Here is a 27,635-nt window from a genome sequence, read left to right as displayed (position 1 = left end):
AGGGTCAGTGTCCGTCTGTACCTGGGGGACACTGCAGGGTCAGTGTCTGTCTGTACCTGGAGGACACTGCAGACAAGGGCTCTGTGTCACACGGGCATTCAGGGAGGTGCTGGAAGGAGCAGTGCAGCAGGAGCACAGCTGCTTTCCTCTCAGACCAAGTAGAGATTTCCTTGTTTCCTTGTTTCCAGTTTGGAAAACGCAAAGAATGTGTGGATGTTTCTGATCCTTAGACACGCCTTCTTTAGCAGTTTGGTTTCTTGTTTGCTTTCCCTCCCCGAGTCACACAGCCCAGGGCCCTTGGTAAGAAGCAAATTGAAGCTGCCTTTGGGCAGGAGCGATCCTGAAAGATTCTGCATAAAGCAAAGGATCAGTTTTGTTCAGTCAAACTAATCCCATGGATTATGGTATCAGCGAAACGTCCTGCGAATAGATTTCACGCTGTGCTGCTGAACACCATGGCAGCTTTCTCACAGCACACTCTGGAGAAGCCCCAGAGCTCTGCAAGTTTGTTTTCACTCTTTAAAGGGATGAACTTAGTGATGCTGAAGAGCTAAACCAAATCCTGCAGCCAAAGAGGCCTGACAAAGGGAATGTGGCAAATCTGGAGCTTGGACAGCCATGTTCCTCCCTCAGCCTTAGATCCCATTCCCTTCAGCATCGCTCTGTGCCCCTCTGTCACCCCTGAGTTCCATGGTAACTTCCTGTATACGCTGGGCTGCAGTTGTGGTCCATTCTTTTCTCATTTCACCAACAAGTGAAAGGGTTTATTTCTATCCAGCTGAGACCTCCCTGAGCAAGGAACTTTGCCTGCGTGTATTCAAGAGAAGCTGACTGAGAAACTGGTTCACTTAAGAATTAATTGTAATGTCACAGAAAGTCTTGTCAGCCTTGGTCAGGAAGGGAAGCAGGTGGTGCTTTGGCTGGTGTTGGAGGGCAGTAGGAAGGACAGCCATGCCACTGCTCAGTGGCTGCCAGGCTGCTGGTAATGCAGTATAGGAGCCAACAAACTGTGGTGCTGGAAAGAGTTTCCAAACCAGCTGGATAACTTTTTCCCCTGAAATTTGAAATTCAGTGTGGGGGAAATTTCAGATGGGGCTTCAGCACAGCACCTTGGTTCAAATGTCAGTAGGAATGGGGTGGGCAGTCTTGTGACAGGTGAGCTTGTGACCTCCCCTGTGACTGTTTCTCAGTGGCTCTGTACAATATCTGTCCCTCCAGCCTTAGGGAAGGAGGAGGTGGATCTCCAGAACAGTGGTGTTATCTCCAGGCTGGGTTCCTTTGTTCTTACCCTTGCAGTCACTGTTTTGGGCAGATGTGACTTTCCTCAGCATTTGTGTGATCACACACCCAGTTCTGTCCAGTCCCAGTGCCAAAACAGCTGTCAGAGATGTTCTGTTGTAGTTTCAGAGAGGGAGGATCACCACGAAGCCTTGTCCATCAGCAATGAGGCTGAGCTGTCGAATAACCTGCCTGGAGATGACCTGGATGAGTGTCTGCTCTACGGGGGGGAGCTCTGCCAGCACTTGTGCATCAACACCGTGGGCTCCTACAAGTGCTCGTGTTTCCCAGAGTTCACTCTGCAGGATGATGGCACCAGCTGCTCTCCAGGTGAGAAAAGGGCAATATCTTTGTGACTCCTCCACTCATCCACCCAGCTTTCCTTTAGTTTCTCTGCAGTTTCTCTGAGGTTCTTTTGTTTGTCTCTGTGCCACAGCCCGTTGTGTGTCTGTGCTGACTTCACCTGTTTAAGGAAATCACTCTTCCCACACCCCGAACCTGCACTGCAGTCACCCCGAGTCACTCAGGGTTGTCACTGCCTGGGGGCTCACACTTTGCTCCAGGTGACCCTCGGACTCAGTGGGAACAGGACACATCCCTCTTAAGGGAGAATTTAGCCATATGGATTCAGGCTTCTGTTTTGATGATGCTGATAAACTGGGTTACTCTTCTTCATGTTACAGAGCTCTTTTTTTCTGATACCTTTAACACTACTGTCTGTTGAAAATATTAGTGGCAGACAGCAGCTGTCATGTTTTCCACTTGGCTGTACAAAAGTCATTCCAAAGTATCCTGTGCTTGTAAAGGTGGGTGTTTGTTGTTTGTCTGTGTTGAAATAGGATGGACAGAATAAGGTCAAAGGCTTGTTTTGGGTTTGGGATTTTTTTTCTATCAAATACCAAATGAAAGACAGCCGCTGTATTTAAAATACAACAAATGTTTTAAAAATAAAATCAGCAATTTCTGGTTTATTCAAATATTGCCATACTTTACAGAAGTTACTGTCAGCCAGGCTCTCTGATCTGTATCCATGATGTTTGTTTCCTCCTCCAAACCGTGATGGAGTGGGATGAATGGGGTCTCCCCTTGCTGTGGGGTGTCTGGCAGGGTGGTGCTGTCCCTGATCCTCCCTGCCTGCCTCACCTTACAGATCCTGACAGAGGACAGGTGACCAGGCTGGAAGCCGAAGCCACCATCCCTCCAGTAGCGTCTCCCTCCCAGCCCATCCTCGTGGTGTCCTTGCAGGAGGAGCAGGACAAGTGCAAAGGTAGGTTGGGGGTGTCAGCTGCAGAGGCAGGCGGGTGAGGAATGTTCAGTGACAGAACAAAACTCCACTCATCCCTTCACCAGTCTGATCTCAGTGCACAGCTTTAATTTGTGACCGCTGGCACAAGGCTGAGCAATTGTCAGGGGAAACCCGAGGGAGAAACTTGAGGCTGCTCTCTGCTTTCAGGGTCATTCCCTCCCTGCTCCTCCGTGTGGGGTGGGCAGTGCAGGGTGATGTGAGCAGTGCAGGCAGGAGCAGCCAGGTGCTGTGGGGTGGGCAGTGCTGAGTGCAGGGTGATGTGAGCAGTGCAGGTAGGAGCAGCCAGGTGCTGTGGGGTGGGCAGTGCTGAGTGCAGGGTGATGTGAGCAGTGCAGGCAGGAGCAGCCAGGTGCTGTGGGGTGGGCAGTGCTGAGTGCAGGGTGATGTGAGCAGTGCAGGCAGGAGCAGCCAGGTGTGTCTGTGTGCAGCAGGAGGGCTGGAAGCAGTGCTGAGGGCTGCCTGGACAGCTTGGTTACAGACTGATTGGTTACTCCCCATTGCCTGAGCTGGCATCGTGCCCAGCTGACCTGGCAGTGTCTGACTGTGGCTCTCTGCTGGGGTCCTGATGCATTCTGCAATTTTGTGTTGTGCAGATAACGGCCCCTGCAAGCACCTCTGCAACATCGTGGCAGGAGATGCTGTGTGCTCCTGCATGGCCGGGTACACGCTCATGGCTGATGGGGTTTCCTGTGAAGGTGAGTGCTTTGGGCTCCCCACAGGGACGTGGGTAAGTGTTCGTGTACCTCACACCCCTGGGTGTTCCTCATCTGCAGAACTGTGGATTGCAGGGTCAGCAGAGACCGTTTGGCAGAAGGAGTCCCAGTTCTGCCTCGCAGATGCCTCCTGAAGCACAGCATGGCTGTTACCTGGCCAGGTGGAGGCAAGTCTGGACTGGTGCTCTTTTCCTCTGACATTACAGGCTTTTTTTCAGCCCTTCTGGTTCCCACTCAGGTTCCTCCCAGGGTGCACAGCTCTGGACATGCAGCATTCTTGCTGGGAACAGCATCAGCGAGCAGGACTTGGGCACCTTTGCTATCCTGGGGCACCCTCAGAGCACAGCTCTGCTCTGGCATCTGCTCTGTTTGATTTTAGTTCCTCTTGCCTTGGCAACCTGAACTCAGGGAAGCTTCACAGCTGAGGAAGGATGTGCCATGGGAGCTGGGCCAGCTCCAGGTGTTCCACGTGCTGCTGGAGCTCTGGCCTGCAGTGATGAGCAGTGAATTCCAAAGCTGCACCATGACCATTCACATGATGTAAATTTTAAATGGACATTCTTGAGTAGTGACAAAGGATATGTTTGCCCAGGGAGGCTTTGGGGGTCAGAAGCAATGCCCTGTGACATACCTTGATTATAAATCTCTAAGTATGGGAGCAGTAACAGTGAAATGCAAGCAGGAGCTCCCAATGCTCAGACTTGCTCACAAATGATCCACATCGCTCTTAATCTTAGATCTTATTGAATAACAAATCAATTTCATGAAATTCCAGACAGTCTGCGAAGAAAATGGGATTTTAATATTACCAAGTGAAATATTCACAGTGCACTGCTTACTCAAGTGTGGTGGAAGCTAATTTGATTAATTAATGTCAGAATCAAAAGGGACATTTCAAGGCAATCGTTTTCCTTCAGGAAATGAAAAAATTTGTATTTGTCAATGGAAGCAGTGAGTTTAAACATTAGCAAGGGACATTTATAATCTCTGTTGAAGTCAGGATCTGATGGTGAGGGTGGTGGTGCACTGGAACAGGTTTCCTTCAAGTCAAGGAATGTGCACTGTCTCTGTGTGCCTGCCTGCCTGTTCTTAAGGATACTTCTTTCTGGAATGGTAAAAGCACAGGAGCGTGAGCAAGGACTAGCTGATCTCCGAGGGTTTATTCCAGCCCTATTTTCAGTGTAACACTGCATGTATTACAGCCTGCTGCTGATGTGGAAGCTCCAGCACACTTCATCTCAGCATCTCCGGCGTGAAAGAAATGTTGTTTCATTTCAGGAACTGTTCTAATGGAGTTCTGTTTTTCCCTTTTGGCTGCCACGTGCTGCTGTAGATTTGGATGAGTGCCTCGCAGGTGCTCAGGCTTGTTCCAGCGGACAATTATGTGTGAACACTCTGGGATCATTCTCCTGTGTCAGCCACAGTGGGATGTGTGCAGAGGGCTTTATTCTCAACAGGCATAGGAAATGTGTTGGTAAGACGAGAGGCACACGCCGTTCACCACAGCATCATAACCCTCCATGCTCTGCAACGCCCCCACACCATTTGTGCTCCAGGCTCTCTGGCCATCTCTGCATACGACATTTCAGAGCCAGGCAGTACAAACACATGTGCACCATTTGCTCAGCCCCTTCACCTCATGAGTTGTGTGCTGTTTGGCTTTTTCCCCAGCAATGCATTGTCAGGATGCAAATCACTTTGTGCAAAGGCCCCGAGCCCGTAGGTGTGATCACCACAGCAGCAGTGGTGGCTGCAGACTGAGCGCAGGAACAGAGCAGCTCATCTTTCTGGACAGTTCAGTACTGCCGAGTTCCAGACACCACCAAACAACAAAACTTCAGAAATACAGCTCAAGAATCCTCTTGAGTCCGGGCTCTGGAAAAGATCCAATCCAAAGGGAGGGCATTTTAAAATTCACATGAGTCCTTTGTTGATTCTGGCACAAATTTCTTTGTGTAAAAGTCAAGGATGCATCATAATTCTGCTGGATCATCCCTGCTGCTTGAGTTCATGTAAGAAACCGATCAATTTTTACAAGTGTATTTATGAGGATTTAATTTGCTTCCAGCAGCCAGGGCCTCAGCTTATGGAACAGTTTCCTTTTTTGGGGACTTTTCTGGAGGCTGGGTTAGGAGGCAGCAGCAGTGTTGCCTGGAAAAACAGAGCACCTGGAGACCTCCAGTCATCCATGGAAGCATCAGTGCCTGTGGCTGTAATGTCCTGTGTGAATGCAGTGCCTTCTCCACCCCTGTCCCCCTCCCTACATTTATAACACTGTTTTTGTGACCACCACAGCTTAGGTTTTGTCCCTGTCTTTAAAGCTCTGTGATCTCATCTGATTAATGAGCACCACGTGGCATTTGGGCCTGAGCAGGAAAACTTCTGCAGTGTCGGAATCCTGAGAAGAACTGATTTGCCATCTTTTGGGCATTCCTTAAATTGTCAACATTGGATTTTGATTTTTTAAATTATTATTATTAATATTTATTTTGAAATCAGAGGTACTGGTAAGAACGGAAAACTAATGAAATGATTTGGTTTAAATGAAATGGCTGAGAGAACAGTACTGGAAGGAAGGAGGCCTTTATGAGGCGATTCAGCCTGAGCTGAGGCTGGTGCTGGAGCTGCCCGGGGGCTGCCCAGGGTGTGCCCAGAGCCTGCTGCAGGCACCACACTCCTGCATGGGAGCCTGGCAGCTCCAGGAACTGCCCCTCCTCGAGCTGTGCTCCAGGGTCTCACCTCTGAGTCCTCTGATGTTTCCCCTGGACTGTGCAGGAAGGATGGAGCTGTCCTCTTTCACCTCTCCCAGGAGTGCTGTGAAACTGAGCCAATGCCTGCAGCTTTGGCAGGAGCTGCTGTGGCAGGTGCCAGGAGCTTCCTTTGATTCACGTTCTGCCTCTGCCCCATGACATTAGAACAGCTTTATTATGACTGATACAAGAAAAACCTCAGGCACAGCTCATGAAGGCAAAGACACAACTCTCATTGGGGAAGACCCTTCTCCCTCACTAAATACCAAACCTCTGTGTTCCTCCAGTGCAGGGCAGTTTTTACAGGAACCCTTTTAAATAATCTAGGAAACTTTGAAAATTCTCTTCCTTTTTTTTTTTGTGTGCTCCCTCCTCCCATCCAGCTCTGCTCCGTGTGTGGTGCCAGGAGAACATTTGCCGTGTTTAACATTTTTTCCTACTTTTGTAGTCCAAGGGGAAAGCCACAGGCATACTGTGGTTTGTGTTTTGCTCACTGCCTCCTTCTCCTGAGGTATCCTTTTGCAGCCTGACTGCTTTTGTGCTCCACCTTGAGCTGTCTCGAACACCAGAAGAAAACCTTTGGTAATTTGTTTGCGAATTCTTGTGGGTTCAATGATGTTACTCTTTGCGTATTTTAGGGACGGGAGGAACAATCTGTGCACAGCAGCAAAGCAGCTGATAATCTTTGATCTGCAGGATTTCCTTCAGTCAAACGTGGAGGATCATAATTCCAGGTGCATTCAGGAGCAGATGCCCAGCATTCCCAAAAGCCAGCCATGCAGAGAGAGGAGTCAGCAGCTGTTCAAACAGCTCTCCCACAGCCCCCCTGTGTCACTTTGAGCAGATACCGAAATGGTTTTGGCCTGAAAGCTCCGTGTTCTCCCGAGATAAGAGCCAGGCCGGGTGTTGTTAATGGGGTTTGCTTTTCCCTTGACTTTCAGGCAAAGTCATTCCCACCAGCCACGTGTCACTGACTGCTCTGCTCCTGTCTTTGCTACTCCCACCTCAGTTTCCCTCCTGACAGGGAGCAGTAGGTGGTCACTTTATTCCTGAACCTGGGCGTGAGCGCAGGGTGGGTGGTTCTAAACTAACAGAGTGCCTCCTCTGCACAGATGTGTCCCATAAAACAAACAGAGCTGAGGCGATTTGAAGAGAAAAAAATAATGAGAAACTGCAAAGGCAGGACAAGAAAAGTCTACATTTGACTTTTTTTGTAGAAGGTGCATCAAAATTAGTTTTTGATGTCAAAGTGCATATTGAAATAAATAGCACTAGGTAAATGCTGATATTCCTCTGCAAAAATGCCAGCTCTTGGACGCAGCAGGTGTGCTCAGGATTGTGTGTGTGTTGCTGTTTGCAGCAACGGTTCTGGGGAGAAAAAGAGCTGTTAAGTGATTACATTTCATTCTGGGCTTTGCTGACATTGAGTGAGGAATGTTGCTGCCACACACATAGACTGAGCAGATTCCTCAGAAATTAACTGTGTGACTTGTTTGCAGTGTAGGACCGAATTATTTTTCCTCTTTTTCCTGTTGTTTAAAGTAAATACCATCTAACCCTACCTCACAGTCGTAATTGGGTTGGATGAATGCTACAGCTGGTCCAGTGTTGGGATGGCCTGTGTTTCAGACTGAAAGCATAACTCCTGTTACTCGTAGTGCTCTGCCAGGCATCTTCCTGCCTTGTACAGTTGGCTCCCAGGACTGAAGGGAGACAGGTCGTGGGCACTCTGGATTTTACAGTGCATTTAGGAGTTAGTTTAGAAAAGTGAACAGAAAAGGGCATGTTTGCATCATGAACTGAACAGGGGACTCTGCTGGGCTGGCAGCTGGCCTAATGGCACAGACAGAGGCTCATGCCCTGACACTGGACAGGCAGAGCAGGGCTTTGCATGGCCATGGCTCAGGGTTCCAGCCCTGCAGCTCAGCCCAGCTCACAGTCAGGCTTTAGAGCTTGTCAGTGTCTCACGTGCCACGTGCACAAAACTTCCATAGAAAAGCAAGAATTCTGCATTGTAATTTGCCAGTTTCCATCACTTTAATTGCCTCAAATGTGTTCCAGCCAGTTCTGCATATTTTTTCAAGTACTCAGAGTTTTGAAAATTGAATCAAAAATATAGACAAAACATGAAATTATATTAGATTTTTTTTTCTCCATGAAATCACAACCTTTTTTTTGCCTGTTACTTAATATTCCACCTTCTAATCATGTGGAATGCCTCCTACCCTCTTCAGTTCGTATTTCAGACAAACACTTTCTCTTTGGACGTGGTGCTGGGCTGACTCAAGCTCATGAGCTGCAGTGTGATGCAGTTTGTTTATATGGGAGGCCTTTTCGTGGTTTGCAAGAACAGATAATCTCAGATCCGTGGTACAGCCAGCAGAAAGTCTTGCCCTGGTTTGGCGCTGTTAAGTGGCCATCCGTAGCTGGTTTTCTCTAAAATAGAATTTAAAAACCCCAGAATTCTTAAAGAACAAAGTCAAAGTAGGTGAGAGGGATCTACCACAGCACCTTGTATTCATCTCCCAGCACGTGAGGGGGTTTTGCCACCCCCACAGGACCACTTGTGAAAATACTCCTCATTGTAATGAACAGAAACTGGGAAACTGCACAAGCATTAGGGGACATAACCCTGTAGGAACTTTGGGGCAGGCAAGGACCTGCCCCTCAGAGGAGGAGCTCAAACTTCGTGTGGGACTGGTAGAAAGAGATTGAGGTGATGGCCAGGACCTTGCTGTGGGTTAACCAGCTGCTTTGGAAAGCAAGGCCACAGCATGTGAGGAGTAGCAATGGCAAACAGAAGGAAAACAAAAGGAATAATATAATACAATATTATAAAATAACTGAGAAGTGAAATGGAATGAAGCTCATACAGATCTTGCAAAACTCAGTGCACATCACCAGTTATCCGAGCCCACCAGGAACTGAAGTTTTTTGGTGCTCCTCTTCACTTTCTTTGCTAGAAAACAAGCTGACACATTTTTTAAGAAAAAAATCTTTTCAAATGGCTTTTCCTGTTTTCGTGCTCCACAGGGGAAGTCATATATCTGATGTACTTATCTGAGAATGAGGTTCTACAGCCAAAATGAAAATGTGATTTAAACAATGCTTGCTTTATTGTGCAGTATGGAAACAGCTTCATGCACAGAGCAGCCAGAGGACTGGTAATGGTTCTGGTCACATTTGGCTTTTGTTAGCTCTAGCAATTCTTAGCTTTATATAGAACCGTGAATGTGTGAGGCTTTGTGGAGATTGGCAAGAAAGTTTATCTGCCCCTTTTTGTTGCTTTTAAGTATTTGTTCATCATGCTGTTCTAGCTTTCATTATTAACATAAGCAAAACCTGCATTTGAGATGATTTCATCCAATCCTATCAAAACGTATCATTTTAAAGGTGTTTCATATTCCTTCCCTAATTGTCCCACACTCTGCAATCTTGTGTTCAAGTGTTTTTTTTAAAAAAACTTTTCCACTACTCCACCTGCTGAAATCAAATCTCTTTAAAGCTCTAAATACAAACTTACAAACTTGATTGAGCCATCAGGGTTCCTCTCTCCACGAGCTCCTGCATATCCGGTCCCAGCGATGCATTCCTTAGGGAATCAGCACGAGCATGCTCCAGCCCAGCGGCGCAGCCTCAGCTCCCATCCCTGGAGCAGGGCCACCCCAGCAGCCCCTGTCTGCCTGGCCTGAGGCAGCAGGACTGGTCAGTGGCCTGGGCTGTGGAAATCTGGGGAGGAGCCATGAGCATTCCTCACTTTCTCATTCACTTGTCCAGGAGTTCCCATCCCTTCCCCTCAGCTGGTCATCAATCCTCTGCCCACCCTGCCTGTACTCAGTTCTGTCCACCCCTGTGCCCAGTGCCTGCACCATCCCCATGGTTTGGCAAGAGGGGAGAAGAAGGAAATCTCCCAGTGGTTTGTGTCTCTTCAGTCACTGTGTGCTAACTAAAGACCCTGGGATAAAACCATCTTCCATCAGAGCACTGTAACAAAGCCTCTCATTTGAGCTTTCCACTCCTTCCAAAAGGGCAGGAAGAGGGAGATGCCTTGGCACTGATTTGTTCCCTCTCTCTCACAGACATCAACGAGTGTGTGACAGAGAGGCACACCTGCCAGAGGAGAGAGCACTGTGTCAACACCATGGGGTCGTTCCGCTGCGTGCAGGAGCTGAGCTGCCAGCCTGGCCACGAGCTGAAGGATGGCGAGTGTGTGGGTAAGAACTGTGTCCCTCAGCTCTGACACAAAGGGAAGGGAAGGGATTGCAGAGCATTTTGGTGCTGCTGCTCTGTGCTATCAGCGCTGTAGCTAAAATAGGCTGCTCATCATGGAAGTGTTTGGCTTTGCAGGCTCCTTCTGCACGCTCACTTATTTGAAGTGGTTTCCAGTGATAACTATGAATTACTAGAAAATGGATGAAACCTTCTGAATTAGGATTTGCCCTGCTTTTAAGGCATTAGAGAGAGATCCCCCTGATGGAGGAATCCCCCTTAGCTCCCCTGCCTGGCTCAGCTGATGCTGTTGCTGGTGATTCCAGCAAAAATTCCCAGCCTGAATGGATCACAGGGCTGCCAGTGTCATCCTTCCTGTATTCAGGATCTCTGTCTGCATTTATTTACATTTTACATTTACATTTAACCATTTGGAATGGTCATGGGGTTAAGAAGGTATTCTTCATGCCCCCTCTCCTGGTCTCTGTGGGTGTTAGACAGAGAAGGGAACATCAGCACGGCAGTGTGCAAGGGACACACGTGTCCTGCCTTCAGGGCAAAACTCACTGTTACTTGCACCTGCACTTTTTACAGTTTTCTGACAGCTGGAGTAAGAGATGCTTAAGGAAAGAGCTTAGCTTTTGGCATAGAACATAAGGTTATAAAATAGAAATTATCAGAAATCTCCCTTTATAAACAGCTGTCATAAGTAAAGCTTGGTTTACTTGAAGAGGCTGTTTTGTGAATGTCTTGTTCTGCTGTCTGATTCTAGAGCATTTCTAACATTTATTACTAATCTAATTTACTTTATAGCCCTAAAGTTAGATTATAGAGGATTATAAAATTTACAAATCGTTTTAAAGTAGCCTGTAAGTGAGTGACCTATAAGAAATTTCAGAGCTGCTCTATGTAAAATTGCCTGCAGATAGCTACTGAATTTGCAGAGGTTTATGAAATACTCGATCCCACGTTTTTATTTGCCTCAGTCTCTAACTATGGTAGGCAGACTTATTAATAGAGTAGCTTGTGGGAGACTGGTAATGTTCCCTCGTGACCTGAACATTTAAGGGGTTGGAGTAGGAAGAGAAATCCAGCAGTTCCTCCCTTGGCTGCTTGGAGACTCCTCCGTCCTGGACTTCCCTCTGTCTGTCTTTATTTTCTACTAAAGATATTTCTGGGGAACCAGCACATGTTAAAGCAGCATTTGAAAATATTCCCATGATCTGAATTTCAAGTGCATTTATAGCTGAGACTGCTCCAAGGTGGGGTTACTTCAGCTGGAAAACAGCAGCAATGCCATTACACCACAGTTACTACAGAGCAGTTGGCTGGAAATTTATAAGTTTGAAACTTGCAGGAAGTGTTTTTAATGTCTCTAGAAAGCAAGCACTGAGTTGGTGAGCAGAGTTTGAGAAATAATTTCATGTATGCAGTAAAAAATCAGAAGGCCGTGTTGGGCTCTGGCTGCAGAGTAAGAAATAAAAAGCAAGAATTGTTACTAATATTATTGCCTCATTCAGAATTTCTCAGCATAGTTTTCAGAGTTGTGTAAGTGGGTTTTGTGTGTACATAAGTGTAAATATGTATTTTTATATATATATATATACACACACAGGCCTGCATGTCTGTGTGCACACAGTGAAATCCCAGCCCTGTTCAAGTGAGGTGCCCTATCAGTATCAAGTTCAGAGGAGGGAGGTTTTTACAGACCTGAATTCCTGAGGTATATGAGGAATAAGAGACTATCTTGCTTATGAAAGTCTGTGGTACATATTTTATTATGAGCATCTTATTCCTAGTTGTAATGTGGATCTTCAGGATTTTAAAATTGCAGATATTTTGATATTTGTGGGTTGCAAGAGATGCTGTGAACAAGGCAGCAGGGACCTGAATCAAATTTGCCACAGGACCTGACAAGTCCTGAAGTGAATTTCCAAGAGCAAACACACTTAACCCTCAGATTTCCCACTGGTAACGTGTGTCTGTTTAAATAATGCCACCTAATTTCCTTCCTGGAAGTTAGCTGGCCATGAGGGCTGCTGGAAGTTAGAGCTGAGCTCATGCCAGTTTGGTGTTTTGATGTGATTCACAGATATCGACGAATGCGAGAGAGGAACTCACAGCTGCAAAGTGAACTTTGTGTGTCAGAACACAGAGGGGTCCTTCTACTGCGAGTCAAAGCAGCGCTGCATGGATGGGTTCCTGCAAGACCCTGAGGGAAACTGCGTTGGTAAGTGTGGGCAGCACGTGTCTGTGCCCTGTGCTGCAGCACTGCCAGCTCCTGGGCCCTTCAGGAGCTGTGGATTGACCCCTTGGATGTGGAGTGTTCCTCAAACCCTGCTGTGAATTTAATGTCAGCACTGCTCCCCATTTAAAGGGGTGAATACTTGCATGTTGAATTTCAAGGTATTCCCACAGCAGACCTTCACCAGCCTTCTCTTGGTCGCACAAGAAATTGAAATGAAGAACAAGAAGTGACAGTTGGAAGAAAACAGACCAGAAGGGTTAAACAGCATCTCTCACTGCTCTATTCATTTTCACCACCAGATATCAACGAATGCACATCTCTCCCTGAGCCCTGTAAGCCAGGATTCAACTGCATCAACACCGTGGGGTCCTACACGTGCCAGAGGAACATGTTGAGCTGCAGCAGAGGGTACCACTCCAACGAGGAGGGCACGCGCTGCGTCGGTGAGGGCAGGCTCGGGGCTGGGCAGGGGGTCTCTCAGGGAAAAAGTGTGTTTCACTTCTAAAGAGATGTTTGGAGTTACCTCCAGATTGCCAAATGTGTTTGAGGAACAGGAATTTGCTGTCCCTGCAGCTCTGGGATTTGTTTGTGCTGCAGGATCCTGCACTGATGCCCGATCACTCCATGGAGTTCCTCTTGGTACGCTCAGCACATGGGATTCACTGGCTTCCACTCTGGAGAGAATGTGTTTTAGTTTCCTTTTAAACTCATGCTGTCAGTCAAGACCACGATCCCTTGGTGGTTTTTGTAGCACCTCCCTGGAAGTGAAGTGACCTGCAGCAAACGAGGAATGCTGGCTTTGTGGGCTCACAGGAGTAGCACCAAGAGGATGTTCTTTGTAGGGATGTTCTGTACATGGTGTTCCCCATTACATCCACTTGTGAGGGTGTTTAGGATAAATTCACACTTTGTGAAAAGAATTCTGAGGAGAATGAGTATATGAAATATTCATATAGGCTGGCACGCAGCTTGATCCTGATTTGTATTTGTTCCAGCGTATTTAGGGAGTTACTGACTCAGAATAGCAGATTTCAGTGCTTGTTAGCATTTGTTTGTAAATGAGCACACGAGGCACCGAGGACTGGGAAGCTTGGTCCTTGGTGCCCAAGGCAAGGCTGGCTGTGTGTTCTCCAATTCCCCATGTTCTGAGTTACACGAGGTAGGAAATCCTAAAATGACAGCGGGGGAAAAAAGAAAAGAAATGACAAAGCAGTGGTTTGCTTAGTGGTGATACCCCAGTGATTCTCCCTTACCTTCCCTTGGAATAAAGGAAGGATGACAGAGGAACAAAATGTGCTTTGTGGTGCTCTCAACCATGTTGAGAGCCATTAACTTGGTCGTGGTTAGCAACTTGCAGTGCAGCCCAGTGGTACAGCTGGACCCCATTTCCACAGATATTTCTGCATTCACCTTTTGCTGTTCATTATCCTCCACCTCCCCTCATGGTTTTACCCCCAGGACTGTCCAGACCATGCATGGCCAGTGGAAAGGTGGAGAAGATTTGGAAGTAGCAGATTTGGAAGGAACAGTTCATGTGTGCAACTGAGGAAATTGAGAAAGCTTCCAAATACTGTGTTTTGTAAGTTCAGGCCATAGCAGTGCAGTGTTCTTTGCTGTCCTGTTACAGCCCAAGATATTTCAGTTGTTACAAAGGGAAGCTCCAAAAGTCCTGTCTGTCTCAGTTGCTGTGCAGACACAGTTCTTCAGCTGCTTTCCATCAGTCCTTCCTCAGCCAAGTCAACAGGGCTGTGTATGGCTGCACCACCTGAATTGTGGTGACCCCGAGATTGTTTTTAGGGTGACCACCATGCCGAGGTCTCCCTGAATGCCATTCTTCCCACAGGGCAGCAGCCCGCCCTGGGCAGCACAGACATCCAGGCTGCAGTGCCAGCAGCCTTTGCTCTGCATGCCCTGCTAACGAGGGCAGGCTGCCCAGGGCAGCGCTGCCGTCCCCATCCCTGGACCTGTGGCACTTGGGGACATGGCTTAGTGCTGAACGTGGTGGTGCTGGATCAACAGCTGGACTGGGTGATCTTGGAGGCCTTTTCCAGCCATAATGATCCTGTGATTCTGTAATGGCTGGGGCAGATTACATTCCTAAATCTCAAACTGATGGTACAAAAAGAATCCAGTTTTTCCCCGCAGTTGTTCCTAAAAAGGAGTGACTGTGTGTAAATCCATGGCAGAGGAGGAAATTGCCATTAATCCTCCAGCATCTCTGCCTCTAAAGCACAGTGAGATAGCACAATGCAGTGTGATTCCTGATGGCCCTCTGCCTCTGCTTTACACACCTGACAAGGCTGTTCAGGAGCAGGCTTAAGGAGGCTTCTCTAGCTCGATTTTGGGAAAGCATAATCGATGTTAATTGGTGATTTCTCTGTCTTTGCTGTGTGCTCTCTGTTCCTGTTGCTGGTCTGTATTGTTTGGTATTTTTTTGAATGGCTTTTTTTAAGCAGGCAGAGAGCACAGAAAAGACAGAAGAAAAGCATATGGTCCTAATTTCCTCTCTGTGATAAAGACTGGTTTCTTTGAGGCATTACAATGGCTAATTAGATTCCTGAATCAGATTTATTCACAGTAGTAAAAACATCATCTGCACGTGTTTCTTCTGCAGAATGACACTTGTAGGGTCATCTCCTCTGTTTAGACGATTCATCTGTCTTCAAAATGTTCAGATTTTCTGATTTAGCAAATGAGTTATTGAAAAATACCTCATATTTAGCTGAAAACTGCTGTAAGTGTGAAATACAGCACACTTCTGATGGTGTAATGCCCTAGAACTAATTAAAGTCTGAGTGCAATGGAATATGAAACTTTGGACAAATTAATAAAATGGTTGCACACATGGATTCATTACAAATAAAGCTGCTGCTTTACAAATTGTTGCCTGCATTAGAGACTTCCTTGTTTTGGTGCTAGCTCTGATTCAAAGAAAACAAGGACTCAGTGTTCCAGCAGAAAGCTCCTGTCAGGAATTCCCTGCGTGGTGAGGAGCATTCCCTGCCATCCCTGACCCCAGTGCCAGCAGGGTCTGTCTAGGTGCAGCCTCTCCAGGGCTGCTGTTTGATGGAGAACTGCCCAGCAACCCTCTGAAATGATTTAGTGCTCAAATTTATGATTTCAAATAGGGCAGCATGGAGAACTTCCAGCCTTAGAGATCCATCCCAATGATTATTACATGAACAGGGATTTGGGTTGTAAAAGTAGTTGAAGATGTGACCAATAGGAAAAAAGGAGGATCTGTTGGCTTAGGAAGTGGCAGAGCTTGGAATACTTGAAGAAGTACGCAATTGTGAGGGTTAATCAGACTTTTTGATGCTTCTTGTCACAGATGGTAAGAAGGATTTGTTAGATACTGATGAGCTATTTAGTCATGTTGCAAGTCTTGTAAATCAGCCTGTATTGAAAACTCTCATCTTCCTCTGAGGATGTTTAAATGAGGTTGGAAATGTTGTGTGTGAGTGGAGAAGCAACTAATTTGTTGGTATTGAATTTTGGTTGAGAGGCCATGGGGAATATCAAAATGGGAGCTGATTGAGAAAAGAAAAAAGATCAACATTGGGAAAGAGCTAAAGGTAGACAGCAGGAGCAAAGACTGAGAGGGCAAGTGGAGATGGAAATAGCAGTTGCTTTAATTGAAGGGTTCTGGCTGGTTCTTGTTGTGCTTTAAATGGCTTGGTGTGACTCATGGAATGGCAGAACATCAGAAGGGGGGGTTTAACTGTCATGGTTTGTTCAGAATCAGTGTGTTTACACTGAAATGCAGAATATACTGGGAGAGCCCATTGCAGGTCCAGTTACCATTTTCCCTTTGAAGGTAGTGCTCTGCTTTTCCCAAGTTTGACTTAGAGAACCAGACAGCTGCCTCTGAGAAGAGCACGGTGGGAGAAGCTGGTGATAGTTCTTCTGTCCAGTTTGCAATCCTGCTATTCAATGGACTTTTTTGTTTCTCTTTATGAACATTGGTTTTAAGCAAACTGTAGTTAATCAGCTTGCCCTGTCTGGCCCTACAGATGTGGATGAGTGTCAGACGGGGGTGCACCGGTGTGGAGAGGGGCAGCTGTGCCACAACCTGCCCGGGGGCTATCGCTGTGACTGCAAGATGGGCTATCAGTACGACGCCTTCAGCCGCAGCTGCATCGGTATGTGGGGCACAGGAGGAGCTGAGAGCTGGCACTGGTTGAGCCTTGGGCCCCAGGCAGCGTTCAGCACCACTGCAGTCCTGAGCTCTGCAGTGCAGTGCCTCAGAAGAGGATGGCATCACCTCCAGAGCTGGCGCTGCGCAGCGCATTCAGAGCCCTGTCACTCCCAGCTGGGATTTCGGACAAGGTGCCCTTGGCTTGGTTTAACTGCAGGTTATCCCTTAAAGCCATCTGCAAAGTACTTCCCTGTGGGTGATGCTTCTGCTGCTGTGGGAATTGGTGTGTCTGAAGGTTTCACCACTTTCCCCCAAGAGCCATGATGCAGCACTTTGTCTTTTGTCCCTCCCGTGCACCAATTAGAGCACAGAGTCAGACCGCATCAAGCCTGAGGTTGCAGCATTCCACTCTCTGCAGATCAATCTCTGACACTTTAAAAAATATCCTCCTGCACCTCATTTGCTCGTGTCCCTCAGCTGATTGTGTCTTTGCTTGTTGTGCTGGCAGACATAAACGAGTGCTGGAATTACCCGGGGCGCCTGTGCCAGCACACGTGTGAGAACACCCCTGGCTCCTACCACTGCACCTGCTCCGCCGGCTTCCGCCTCTCCTACGATGGCAAGCACTGCGAAGGTACCAGGCTGCTTTTCCATGAAGGGGAAATTGCAGTGGGAATTAAGGGCCTCTAGAGAAGGAGTTGAGGTGAAACACAAATACAGTAAACTTTGTGTGCTCAAATTTGCAGACAGTCAAACACTGGAGTTGTCAGATGAGTGTCAACAAGTTTCTTCTCTTTCTTCCTATCCCCACGTACTTTCCACTTTCCGTTCAGATGACAGAAAAGGAGAACAGAACAAAGTTAGAACAGGAAACCCTTCATTCCAATTTTGATAAAGATGAAACTTGGTAGTGACAAAACTTATAAAAAATTATTTTGAATCGAATGGAAAATTTTTTAGTTCTCCATGATTTTTGTAAGGCAACAATTACATATTTTAGTGAACTGAAACCTATAAAGCCTGAAGCGAATGTCTGCATGTGTGTGTGTTTCCATTGGCATATGGATAAATGAAGTTCAGGTGCAACAGACGTTCTCAGGCTTGCTGGCATTCTGCCTAGGGAGCAGAAAAAACAGGGACAAGTTAGTCCTTCCTTAGTCACTCTGACTGGAAGGTAAAGGTTTCCAGGAGCAGGAAAAGGCGGAAAGCACAGTTCTGAAGCACTGTGGCCATAGCTGTGGGTTTGTTTTTGGATGCAGATGTGAATGAATGTGACAACAGTCCCTGCAGCCAGGAGTGTGCCAATGTTTATGGTTCCTACCAGTGTTACTGCAGGCAAGGCTTCCAGCTGGGAGAAGATGGGCATTCCTGTAAAGGTAAGGTGCTGCCCCACCAGGTTAGGGTGGGTGTTTTTATTCTCTGTAGCAGGAAGAGATCTCTGACCCTCAGCAGCACCTGATGCTGCAGGATGGTTTTGAGTTCCAGCTGCCACAGAGGCTGCAAAAGGTAACTCCAGCTGCTGGACAGTGCAGTTCAGTGGATGGAGCACACCTGTGTGACTGCACAGCCTGGGAGGTGGTTGCAATGGTTTCATGGGGCCAGAGCTTATGACTGAAAAAATCAGGTGGGAAGATATCCCTGTATTGCATCAGTGAACGGCTGCACTGCTGAGTGAAGGTTTGCCCTGACTGCTGCTCATGGTGAATGAGGAGCAGAGTGATCAGAATGGAGAAAGGAGGGGTTTTACCCCGTTATCTGAAGTTACCAGCACTGACACATTGGAGAGTCTCTGTTTAAGGAATGGTGAGGAAGCCAACACCCGTCCTAGCACAGGGAAGCCCAGCAAGAAATCCTAGAAAAATTCTTTGCTAAAAGGGTGGTGAGGCCCTGGCACAGGTTGCCCAGAGAGATTCCACATCCCTGGAGTGTTCAAGGCCAGGTTCAGCCTGGTCTTATGGAAGGTGTCCCTGCCCATGGCAGGGGCTGGAATGAGCTTTAAGCTCCCTTCCAACCTAAACCAGTCTGTGATTCTATGATTCTCTCAATTCCAGAGGCACCAGAGAGAGTGTTTCAAACTCAGACGTGCCCTACTCTCATTATTCCTTTCCACGAGTCTGTACTGCTTGCAGCCAGTATTTCTGGCAGCAGTCTTGGGCTCAGCATTTCAGACAGCGCCATCAGCAGTGCTACAGCAATGCCAAACCTCCATGGTTGCATTCACATTTAGCAATACATTATGAATGGGTCATGTGAGAAGAATTTCCTGGTGTCCTGCAGCCTCCCTGTGCAGAGCTGTGCTGTGTTTGTTTGCTGGGGTGTGCCTGTGTTCTCTCCGCAGACATCGACGAGTGCGCGCAGAGCGCCGGAATCCTCTGCACCTTCCGCTGCGTCAACGTCCCCGGCAGCTACCAGTGTGCCTGTCCTGAGCAGGGCTACACCATGGCAGCCAATGGCAGGACCTGCAGAGGTAACAGCAGCTCAGGGACTGCAGGGCTTGTATCACTGATACCCTTGGAATGAGCTCAGCCATTGCAGTTGTTCAGTCAAGTCTCCGTGTTTTATATTAGCCCCTGTTCCAGTCAGTCTTTGACAAAGTTGCCAAATATTGGTATCTGCAAAGTCAGTTTTCTCCTGTGCTAGAAGGAAGTGCTGTGGCAACTCAGCTGTCAACGTGAGCTAATTGCTTAAATGAATTCCCAAGGAGCCCGCTTCATCCTTCAGACTGAGGCACTTGATTACTCACACGAGCTGTGTGTGCACCTTGGCACGGCACTAAATGATCGCGGGTTTTAGAGGCGCCAGATGTAGAAATCTGTGGCTTCTTTATGAGTTACAGTTTTCTGCCCCAGAAAACTGGGAGATTAAATGCTGGAGCTGTAATTGGAATTTGGCCATCCAGCAATGTCACCTAAGCTTAATCCTGCTGGCATTAATAAATGTTAGTGAAATGACAAGTACCCTCCCCTCACACACCCCTTTTCTTCAGAATCATGGAGGTGTCTTCTGGGAGTCTGGTGGTTTTCATCTGGTGTGCAGCTGTATGGTTCTGAGCTGAACTCCCCATTTCCAAAGGATGCACTGCCTGTGTAACCATGGAGGATCTGATTACCTTTAGTCCTCTGCACATTCCCGCAGTCCTTACACCAACTGCCAGGCATTTCCTGCGCTTGCTCTTTCAGGAACCCTTCATGTAACTTCGGTTTTGTATCTCCTGTGCTTGAATTCTGAGTGGTAATGGCAGTGAATTTGCACTGTGCAAATCATGAGCAGCATGAGGATACTTAATCCTGACTGTGGAACAGTGAAGCAGATTACATGACAATTAAAATCCTTTTAAAACATTTAAAAGTATTTTAAAATGTGTTTTTAAGTATGATTGCAGTAATGTCCACATGCACTTAAATTCTTACGTAAAATTCACCTTTAGAAAACTGCAGCTGTAACTCCTCTGGCTTTGTTTGGTTTTTTTCCTGCTAACTTTGAGCTCTGGCATGTTAGTTGCCACCTCTGCCAGCAGTGAGATTTGGGCTGAGAATGTATTCCAGGGTTAAGAGAGTGAGTCACAGTGTCAGTCAGCCAGCACAGCTCTCCCAGGCTGAGCTGGAGGCACCCAGTGCTGCTGGAGGAGGGGGACACAGACACCCAGCCAGAGCAGTGGGTTGCACTGGTGGTGTTTGTGTGGTGTGCAGCTCCCCTGCATGACCCTCCTGTGTGTAGGGGTTCCCAGTGCACAGAGTAGCCCAATCAGTAACCTTTGGAAAAGCTTCTCCAGGTGCCTCCACTGCCTGGCACCAGCACACGGAGGGTGAGGTGCAAAACTGAGCACGTGTGTGGCAGCTCCTGAGCTGGAGTTTAGTCAGGCACTGGAGCCCCCTGGATACATCCCCTTGTGTGGAGCTCTGCAGGTCTGTAGTTACAAGTTTGGGCAGATAGTGAGGTGTGTCTGAAAACATGGTCGGAGGAAGGCTGGGTTGGTGTTGGCTCTGTCGAGCGCAGGAAGACAATCACAGTGTCCCCCAGCTAAAGATCTGGCTCCAGTTGCTCATCATCTGACCAGTTCTGAAGAGTCACTGGTGAAATGTTCCTTGTACACTTTTTTCAAAAGATGAGTTGTATCTCATGGAGCAGTGTCTCAACATATGGATCTTTTTTTGCAGAAACTGCCTGTGGTGTTTTGCAGCGCAGCCAAGGCGGTGCAGGGAGTGCTTTCATGACAATGATTGCAATATGGAAGAAATTTGCTTTTCACCTACGGGCACTGCTGAGAACCAGCAAGGGATTTACTTGTCTTTGATTCTCTCCTACTTCCTATTGTATACTTTTCTTTGCAAGACTTTTAAACCAGCCAGTTCAGTGTTTTGAGATCAGTTCTCGTCCCAGGGGAAGGGAGGGAGTGGAAGGTTATAGTTTCCCTCTAAGAGTCTCTCTGCTCTGTGACAATTGGCAGAGCTTCAGGGCCCTACACAGTCTACATGCCTTGTCTGTTAGAATTTATTTCATTTTAAAGCCTCCGTGCATTGTCTAACGTTTGGGAGTACACAGTGTGACTGTGAGGGCCCTGCCAGTGCTTTCTGCTCAGGCTGGATCCTTGTCACTGCATCTGGTTTTCAGCATTGTAGGGCCCATGGCTTGGGCTTGTGGATGTGTTATTTAGGTAACCACGCTCATGCTCTGGGCCATAAAGTGTCTTTGAGCTTTAAGTGCTCTTTATTATGTCTTCTGTAATTACATCTCATTATGGGGAGATATTTGTATTTACGTTTTCGAAACTGTGTGCCTTGTTCTGAGGGGTTGTTCTAAGTTCCCATGTTTCACATCTCCTGGATCCTGCAGGACAGCAGTGACCACTTTGTATTTGCTTGCTTTAAATCCAGATTTGATTTGGTTGCTCTGCTTTAATCCAGAGCTACCTTCACGCACAGATACATTCTTCTGGCACAGCCCAGCTTGCTCCAGTCTCAAAAAGTCAGTGAGCATGGGTTAATTATGTCCTGGTGGGATTTGTTTATTCCTGAAGACTATTAGGAATTAATTCTTACTTTTGAACTTAGAACATCTTTTTCTTGTGTTTCTTCTTAGATATTGATGAGTGTGCAATAGGAACCCACAACTGTTCAGCTGCAGAGACTTGCTACAACATCCAGGGCAGTTTCCGCTGCCTCTCCTTCGAGTGCCCTTCCAACTACAGGAAGGTGTCTGACATGTGAGTATGGCCTTGGAGAGCAACAGAGCCAGGCCAGTGGCCATGGTGTTATGGAGGGCTTAGTTTGTGGGTGGGTGTGGGTGCTCAGAGCTCTGAGAAGCTGCTTTGGCACCTGGAGCTCCTAGACCTTCCCCATGCAGAGTTCGTGTCTGGTTATCTTTCCTTCTTCCAAGCCCTGGAGCCTCTGTTTTCCCTCCAGCTGCTGCTGGAACAGCAGAGATCAGAGCCTGCAGCTCTCTTTGCAGCTCCAAAACGGCTCTGTTTATAATTAAGTTTTAAAGTAAGATCCTCTCTGCCGTGTGTCAGAGCAGGAGCAGCCAGGCTGCTCAGTGCTCCACTTTTACTGCGGGTTTGGGGCTCCCTGTTTAATATTCAGATTGCAGTTCCTCAGGGAGTGTTGAAGGGGAGCAGGATACTGATCTTGCCAGGCCACAGGGTTCTGGGAATGGCACATCCCCAGCTCCTCAGCAGCTGGGGCTTGGGAGCCCCAAAATCTCCCTACCCGTTTCCTGCCTCGGTGGCTGCCAGCGCTTTGGGAACCCATATTTAGTTGCCTACGGCTTAAAACATACTTTTCCTGCCTTACAGACCAGAGCAGCTTTGCCAGGTGAGGAGTTTATTTCCCATTCCTGTGTTAGAGCTACCTTTTCAAGGGGTCTCATTCTTACTTTCCTGGAGCACTGCCCCAGCCCTGTCGGAGATGAACCACTGGCTCCGCTGCCCGGCTCGGTGCCGTTCGCAGCGCCACTCTGGCTCGCTGGTCCTTGTGGAGCTTCCCCACACAGCTCCCCACGTCCCTGATCTCTGCCTTACTCTGCAGTTCTCTGGCAGTTACACACTCACAAATGTTCCTGGGCACTGGGAGAGCAGAGCAGGCAGCTGCTGGTCACACTCCGGGGTTTGGGACTGCGGTTTGTCCGATCCTTTGCAGTGCTCCGCGGTTTGTGTTCTTCCCTGCTGTTCCCTGGCCACTGAGGGTGCCTCCCTTCTCCTTCCCCAGGAGGTGTGAACGCATCAACTGCTTCAACTACCTGGAGTGCCAGAACACCCCTGTGCGCATCACCTACTACCAGCTCAACTTCCAGACCAACATCGTGGTCCCAGCCCACATCTTCCGGATCGGGCCCTCCCCCGCCTACGCCGGGGACAACATCGTCCTCACCATCACCAAGGGCAACGAGGAGGGCTACTTCAGCACCCGCAGGCTCAACTCCTACACGGGCATCGTGTACCTGCAGCGGCAGGTCAAGGAGCCCAAAGACTTCCTGTTGGATGTGGAAATGAAACTGTGGCGGCAGGGAACCTACACTACTTTTCTTGCCAAAATTTACATTTTCATCACAGCTCATGCCTACTGAAGCCTGTGCTGACGCTGGATTTTATTGGTGCTATGCTCTTTAACTGTTCTACCAAAGCTTAATACTGTTGAACTGGCATTTCATGTATCTAGCCTTTATATTATTTTTCTATCATTGCTTTAAACTTTTTTATTGGTTGTGTAAATTAAGTTAATTTTTATCTTTTTATGTTTTGTTTCCTTATGCAATTCTGTACATCATCACCTGCCAACGAACGAAGGAAGAGTTAGAAAGGCCTTGTGATAAATGCTGGAACCTTTTCTTAGCAGTTATTTTTAGGTGTAGTCACTTCTGCAGGGTATTGCACTAGAGAGGGAAGGTGTTCCCATGGGAGTACTGGGAAAAAAACATTGGGTGATTCCTCTTTCTGACACCAAGTTCGGGTTTGGCCGGGCCAGTGGCCTCACTGCGGTGTCTCTGCTGAGGGGCTGAGTCCGAGGCCATCCGTGGACACTGAGGGTGAACCCACCTCCTGCTCCCGGGTTATTTTCCTCCTTCCAACTTTCATAATATGTTGCCTTAAAATATATATAAATAAAAGGAAACTCCACCAGTGAAAAAGCCTATGGATGAGTTTTGCTTTAGTAGGATTGCTCATGTGCGAAGTATTTGCAAGACCAAGGCCTTTCCAGAATGTTATACTTCAAGGTAAAAGCTCACATTGCCATTTTTAGTAGTTGTCTTTAAAGGTGTTGGTGTTCCTCTGTTCCTCACTCTGTTATATATAAGTGCAGATTTGATGCTTTATAATTCTTAAAGGAGTGTCCAAATGGAAACAATGAAATAATCATTAGTGCTCTGGATTTTAAAGCTTGGGCATGTCCCTGAGCAATCCCTTTCAATTTTAAATAGACAAAAAGGGGTATTGCTTCTCTGCTTCAGGGAAATTCCTCCAGTTGTGTTGCCAAATGATGCAGAGAAAAATGCCAGTGAAACTGGTGGGTTGCATTTTGCCATTTAGAAAAGAGCACAACCAAAGTTTTGAGCTCAATTTCTTCTGGTTCTTCAGGGAACTGGGTGAAGTCCAAAGCTGGAGGCCAGATCTGGCACAGCATAATATAATCAAAGTGTTTATTAGAATTTAGAAATGAAGATCAGAACTTCTTTGTGGCTGTTTTCTTTTTTTTCCCATTCCCCAAAAAGCTCCAGTGTTGCAATTTCCTGAGCTTCCTTTGTTCCAGCTGTAATTATTCTGCAAAAGCATAGCTACAGAATATGGATTGTTTATTCCACTGCAGTTTAATAATCCTGGAATCCCAGGTTGGATGGGACCTCCAGGATCATCTGATCCAACCTCTCTTGGGAAAACAATAACCTGTTCTTTTTTACAGTCAATCTTATTTCGATCAATGTGTACACAGGAGGAAATGGGGGAGTTAAATCTTATGAGGTTTTATGCCATATTCAACCATTTTATTACACTGTAAAAGACTGCATCTAAAGATCTTGTAAACATCACCTATATGGTGAGAGTTAATGTTCTGTATTCACTATGTCCCCAGGCCAGTCTCTGCCACTTCAAGTCACTCCTTTAATTTGGACGTTCTTAAAATAAAGGACAAATCTTTCTGTATCTGAGATCATAAAATCACGTTAGCAGGGAAAAATTATTTATGTTCCCCAGCTGTAAAACAAGGACTGTCTGTGAGCTTGCAGACATCAAACTTCTGGTTTTTTTCTATAAAAATCATTTAGTAAAAGATCTTCTTCCATCCATCTTTTGTTTTCCACAGTTAACAGTTTTATAAGCATGTCGCAGGGAAGTGGCAACTGAGAAACACATGTTTGTGCAATTTGTCATTCCAGTTAATTCCTATCTTACACCTCCAGGCCTTCCAGATCCATCCTGTACACGTTCAGTGGTGACACATCTCTCCAAGCCCCACTGGGCCACGTCAGGAGCCACCAAAACCCGGAGTTTTCCATCAGCATTAGGACTTGATTGAGCGTAAATGATAGCCGGGCCTCGACAGTCCTTGTCAGAGAATGAATGGACAGGTCATTTGTTACTGGGAGACCTTTTGCTGACTAAAACCAGCCATAGTCAATCATATTAAGGATCTGGCAGTTTTTAGCACCAACTCTTCATTTTCTAGACAGGTAATTGATGAAGAAAGTTTTAGGAAAGGCTTTGCATACTATTATAGGGAAAATGCTCCGTTAGGAAAAAAGGTGTCTTCATCAGTGTGCTGTAGTTGGGAAAAGTTGGAAGGGGCTGCTGGGTGCAACTGGTCAGAGCAAGGGGAAGGATTACAGGAGGTAATTTCACATTCTTCTGCTTCCAGATTAACCAGAGGAGGGTTTTGCCTTTCTCCAACCCAAAGAGTTCTCCCTGTCAGTTCAAGGGGAGCAGGAGCAGCCAGCACTGCACCCTTTGCTCTGTCTTGGGGCAGTGCCCGTGGCTGAGCTTGAGCAGCCTCACCCCCACAGCCCCACCCACAGGGGGGACGTGCTTCTATATGGTGTCAGTGGCCTTGAACTGGAATTTTGGTCTCCTTCAACCGGTCCAGCTCCCAAAGGCCCAGTCCCCATCTCCAGGAATGCTGCTTCCCCTTTATTTGGCTGGGTAGCTTGGACAGAGAATGGGTGTGTGTCCACGTGCACAGGAGGTCTCAGGGCACAGTTCAGGCCTGGGCTGTACCTTCATGGCCCCTTACACTTCCTTAGATCAGAAATAGCTTTCCTGAATTCCCTCTTGAACAGCCATACTTTTATTTCTTCTTCCTTTTTTTTTTTTTTTTTTTTTTTTTTGTAATTTCTTTGATTTTCCTTTTCCATTTCTAACAAGTGAGTTGAGTAGGTTTCATTTATTCCCTTTGCTCCGTTGTGGCCACCCCACCCCTTGCCTGGTTGGGGTGAATTAAGAACAGCTACACAAGGGATGTGCAAGCTGATAAACTCATGACGAAGACAACAGCTGCAAACCTAATAAAGAATTATAGCTGACTTGGGGCATCTGTTCTATATGTGTAAAAATTCAGATTATTGGTGTGTTCCCCAGGATGGAAATGGCCTTGCTGTGACCTGCCTGGGCAAGGCCTGCTCTGCTCAGCTCTGCAGGTTACATGTTCCTGCCTCGATAAAATCTGACCTCTCTGCACTCTGCTGTTGTATTCCTTGGGAGATCCAGTGATCCCAGAGACGGAGCAAGATCAAATGAGCCATTGGAAAGGAGAAGAAATGTTACTCTGTGTGTTTGCTGGAAATTTGAACGGGTCTGTTCCAGAAAGAAACATCAGGTTTTCTTTTGATTGGAATGCACATAACATAAGTTGAAAGAGCAGCACACGGGTGAGAGGGATGTTTTTATCTCATATTTTACCCTTTCTGGACCAGGGGGAAGTGGTTTGTAGTCTCTTTGTGTGTAAATACATGTCTGTGGGTCACTGCAGGTGCTGGCCAGGCTGTGCCAGCATTCCTGTGTGAGCCTGATGCAGGGAAAGGCATTTGATTGCTCAGCTTGAGCCTCGCTCCTTCTCCTCACACTGGGGCACCAGAGCAGGGGAGGGAGCTGCTAATGGGCCCAAATCCTTACATTTCCTCCAAGATACCCCAAACAGACCTTCATTCACTGTTGCTTCTCTGTATCAGTTATTCAGTCAGTTGTATCAATCATATTGGATTCAGGACAGAAGTGAATTTCAGACAGATTTTATGGCTCAAATCTGTAATAAGGGCCATTCTGCAATAGCTCTTCAACTTCAGAGTGTAAGAGCCTCCTGTGCAAAGGTCCCAGTGCCTCTGTCAGCTCAGGGCATCTTGGAGAGCAGGGGAAGAGCTGAGCCTCCTCCAGCCCTGTTCCCTTGGGCAGCTCCTGGCACACAGGGGCACACACACATTGTCCTTCTGTGTCCCTCTGTGTCCTTCTGCAGACCTGCCTCAGACCTAGGGAGTTTTTCCCATTCATTTGCCTTTTATTGTCTTTGTCTTTCCACTGCTCCCACCTGTGCCAGGCAGAAGAGAAAGTTCCAGCCATGGAGAATTAGGATTCTGGAGTAAAAATAGATTTTGAGGTCAAATAAAAAGTGTCTTCACACTTTCTGTGTTCTCTGCATCACAGAGACCCTCATTTTGAAGTGGCTACTGAAAAGCAGGATTTAATTATATCTGGTTCCAATTATCTAAAGCTGAAGTCACAAACTTGAGCCTTTTGCCTTCTAACACAATTCTTTCTTTTGCACGTTCTCTTCCCATGAGCTGAGGCTCCCGTTATGGTGGGGTTAAAAATGACAACATCTGCAGTGAATGTTCCCTTTTTAGCTGGGGTTGGGGAGGAAGAGGATGCTGTTGTGGTGCCCTACACGCTGTGACGGGAGGGGTGGGACGAGAGCCTTTGTACATCAGTGAGTTCCTGTGTGGCAGCCAAGAATTGTTCACTGCATAAATGCACAGCAGGACGCTTTAACTGCTTGGAACGTGGGATGGTGCAATG

At 47.2% G+C, this 27,635-nt stretch overlaps 1 protein-coding gene across 4 annotated transcripts in view; it reads left to right on the top strand.

Moving 5' to 3' along the window:
* Window positions 1–26,149, top strand: part of FBLN2 (fibulin 2) — a 95,601-nt gene extending 69,452 nt beyond the window's left edge. For all 4 annotated transcript variants that reach the window (XM_042026659.1, XM_042026660.1, XM_042026661.1 and 1 more), the window contains exons 6-17: window positions 1,402–1,608; window positions 2,429–2,545; window positions 3,178–3,279; window positions 10,127–10,261; window positions 12,349–12,486; window positions 12,804–12,947; window positions 16,518–16,646; window positions 17,151–17,276; window positions 17,902–18,018; window positions 18,981–19,109; window positions 21,722–21,845; window positions 22,846–26,149. In XM_042026659.1, the coding sequence (XP_041882593.1) occupies window positions 1,402–1,608; window positions 2,429–2,545; window positions 3,178–3,279; window positions 10,127–10,261; window positions 12,349–12,486; window positions 12,804–12,947; window positions 16,518–16,646; window positions 17,151–17,276; window positions 17,902–18,018; window positions 18,981–19,109; window positions 21,722–21,845; window positions 22,846–23,203 (1,826 nt within the window). In that variant the 3' untranslated portion in view covers window positions 23,204–26,149. The remainder of the gene's footprint in view (window positions 1–1,401; window positions 1,609–2,428; window positions 2,546–3,177; window positions 3,280–10,126; window positions 10,262–12,348; window positions 12,487–12,803; window positions 12,948–16,517; window positions 16,647–17,150; window positions 17,277–17,901; window positions 18,019–18,980; window positions 19,110–21,721; window positions 21,846–22,845) is intronic.
* Window positions 26,150–27,635: the final 1,486 nt, after the last annotated feature.

This window comes from Corvus kubaryi, unplaced genomic scaffold, assembly GCF_017639235.1.
Source record: "Corvus kubaryi isolate FWS band 111438036 unplaced genomic scaffold, C.kubaryi_AGA036_p1.0 37285, whole genome shotgun sequence".
In the NCBI taxonomy this organism is placed as follows: domain Eukaryota; kingdom Metazoa; phylum Chordata; class Aves; order Passeriformes; family Corvidae; genus Corvus; species Corvus kubaryi.
This window is presented reverse-complemented; position numbering and strand designations above follow the sequence as displayed.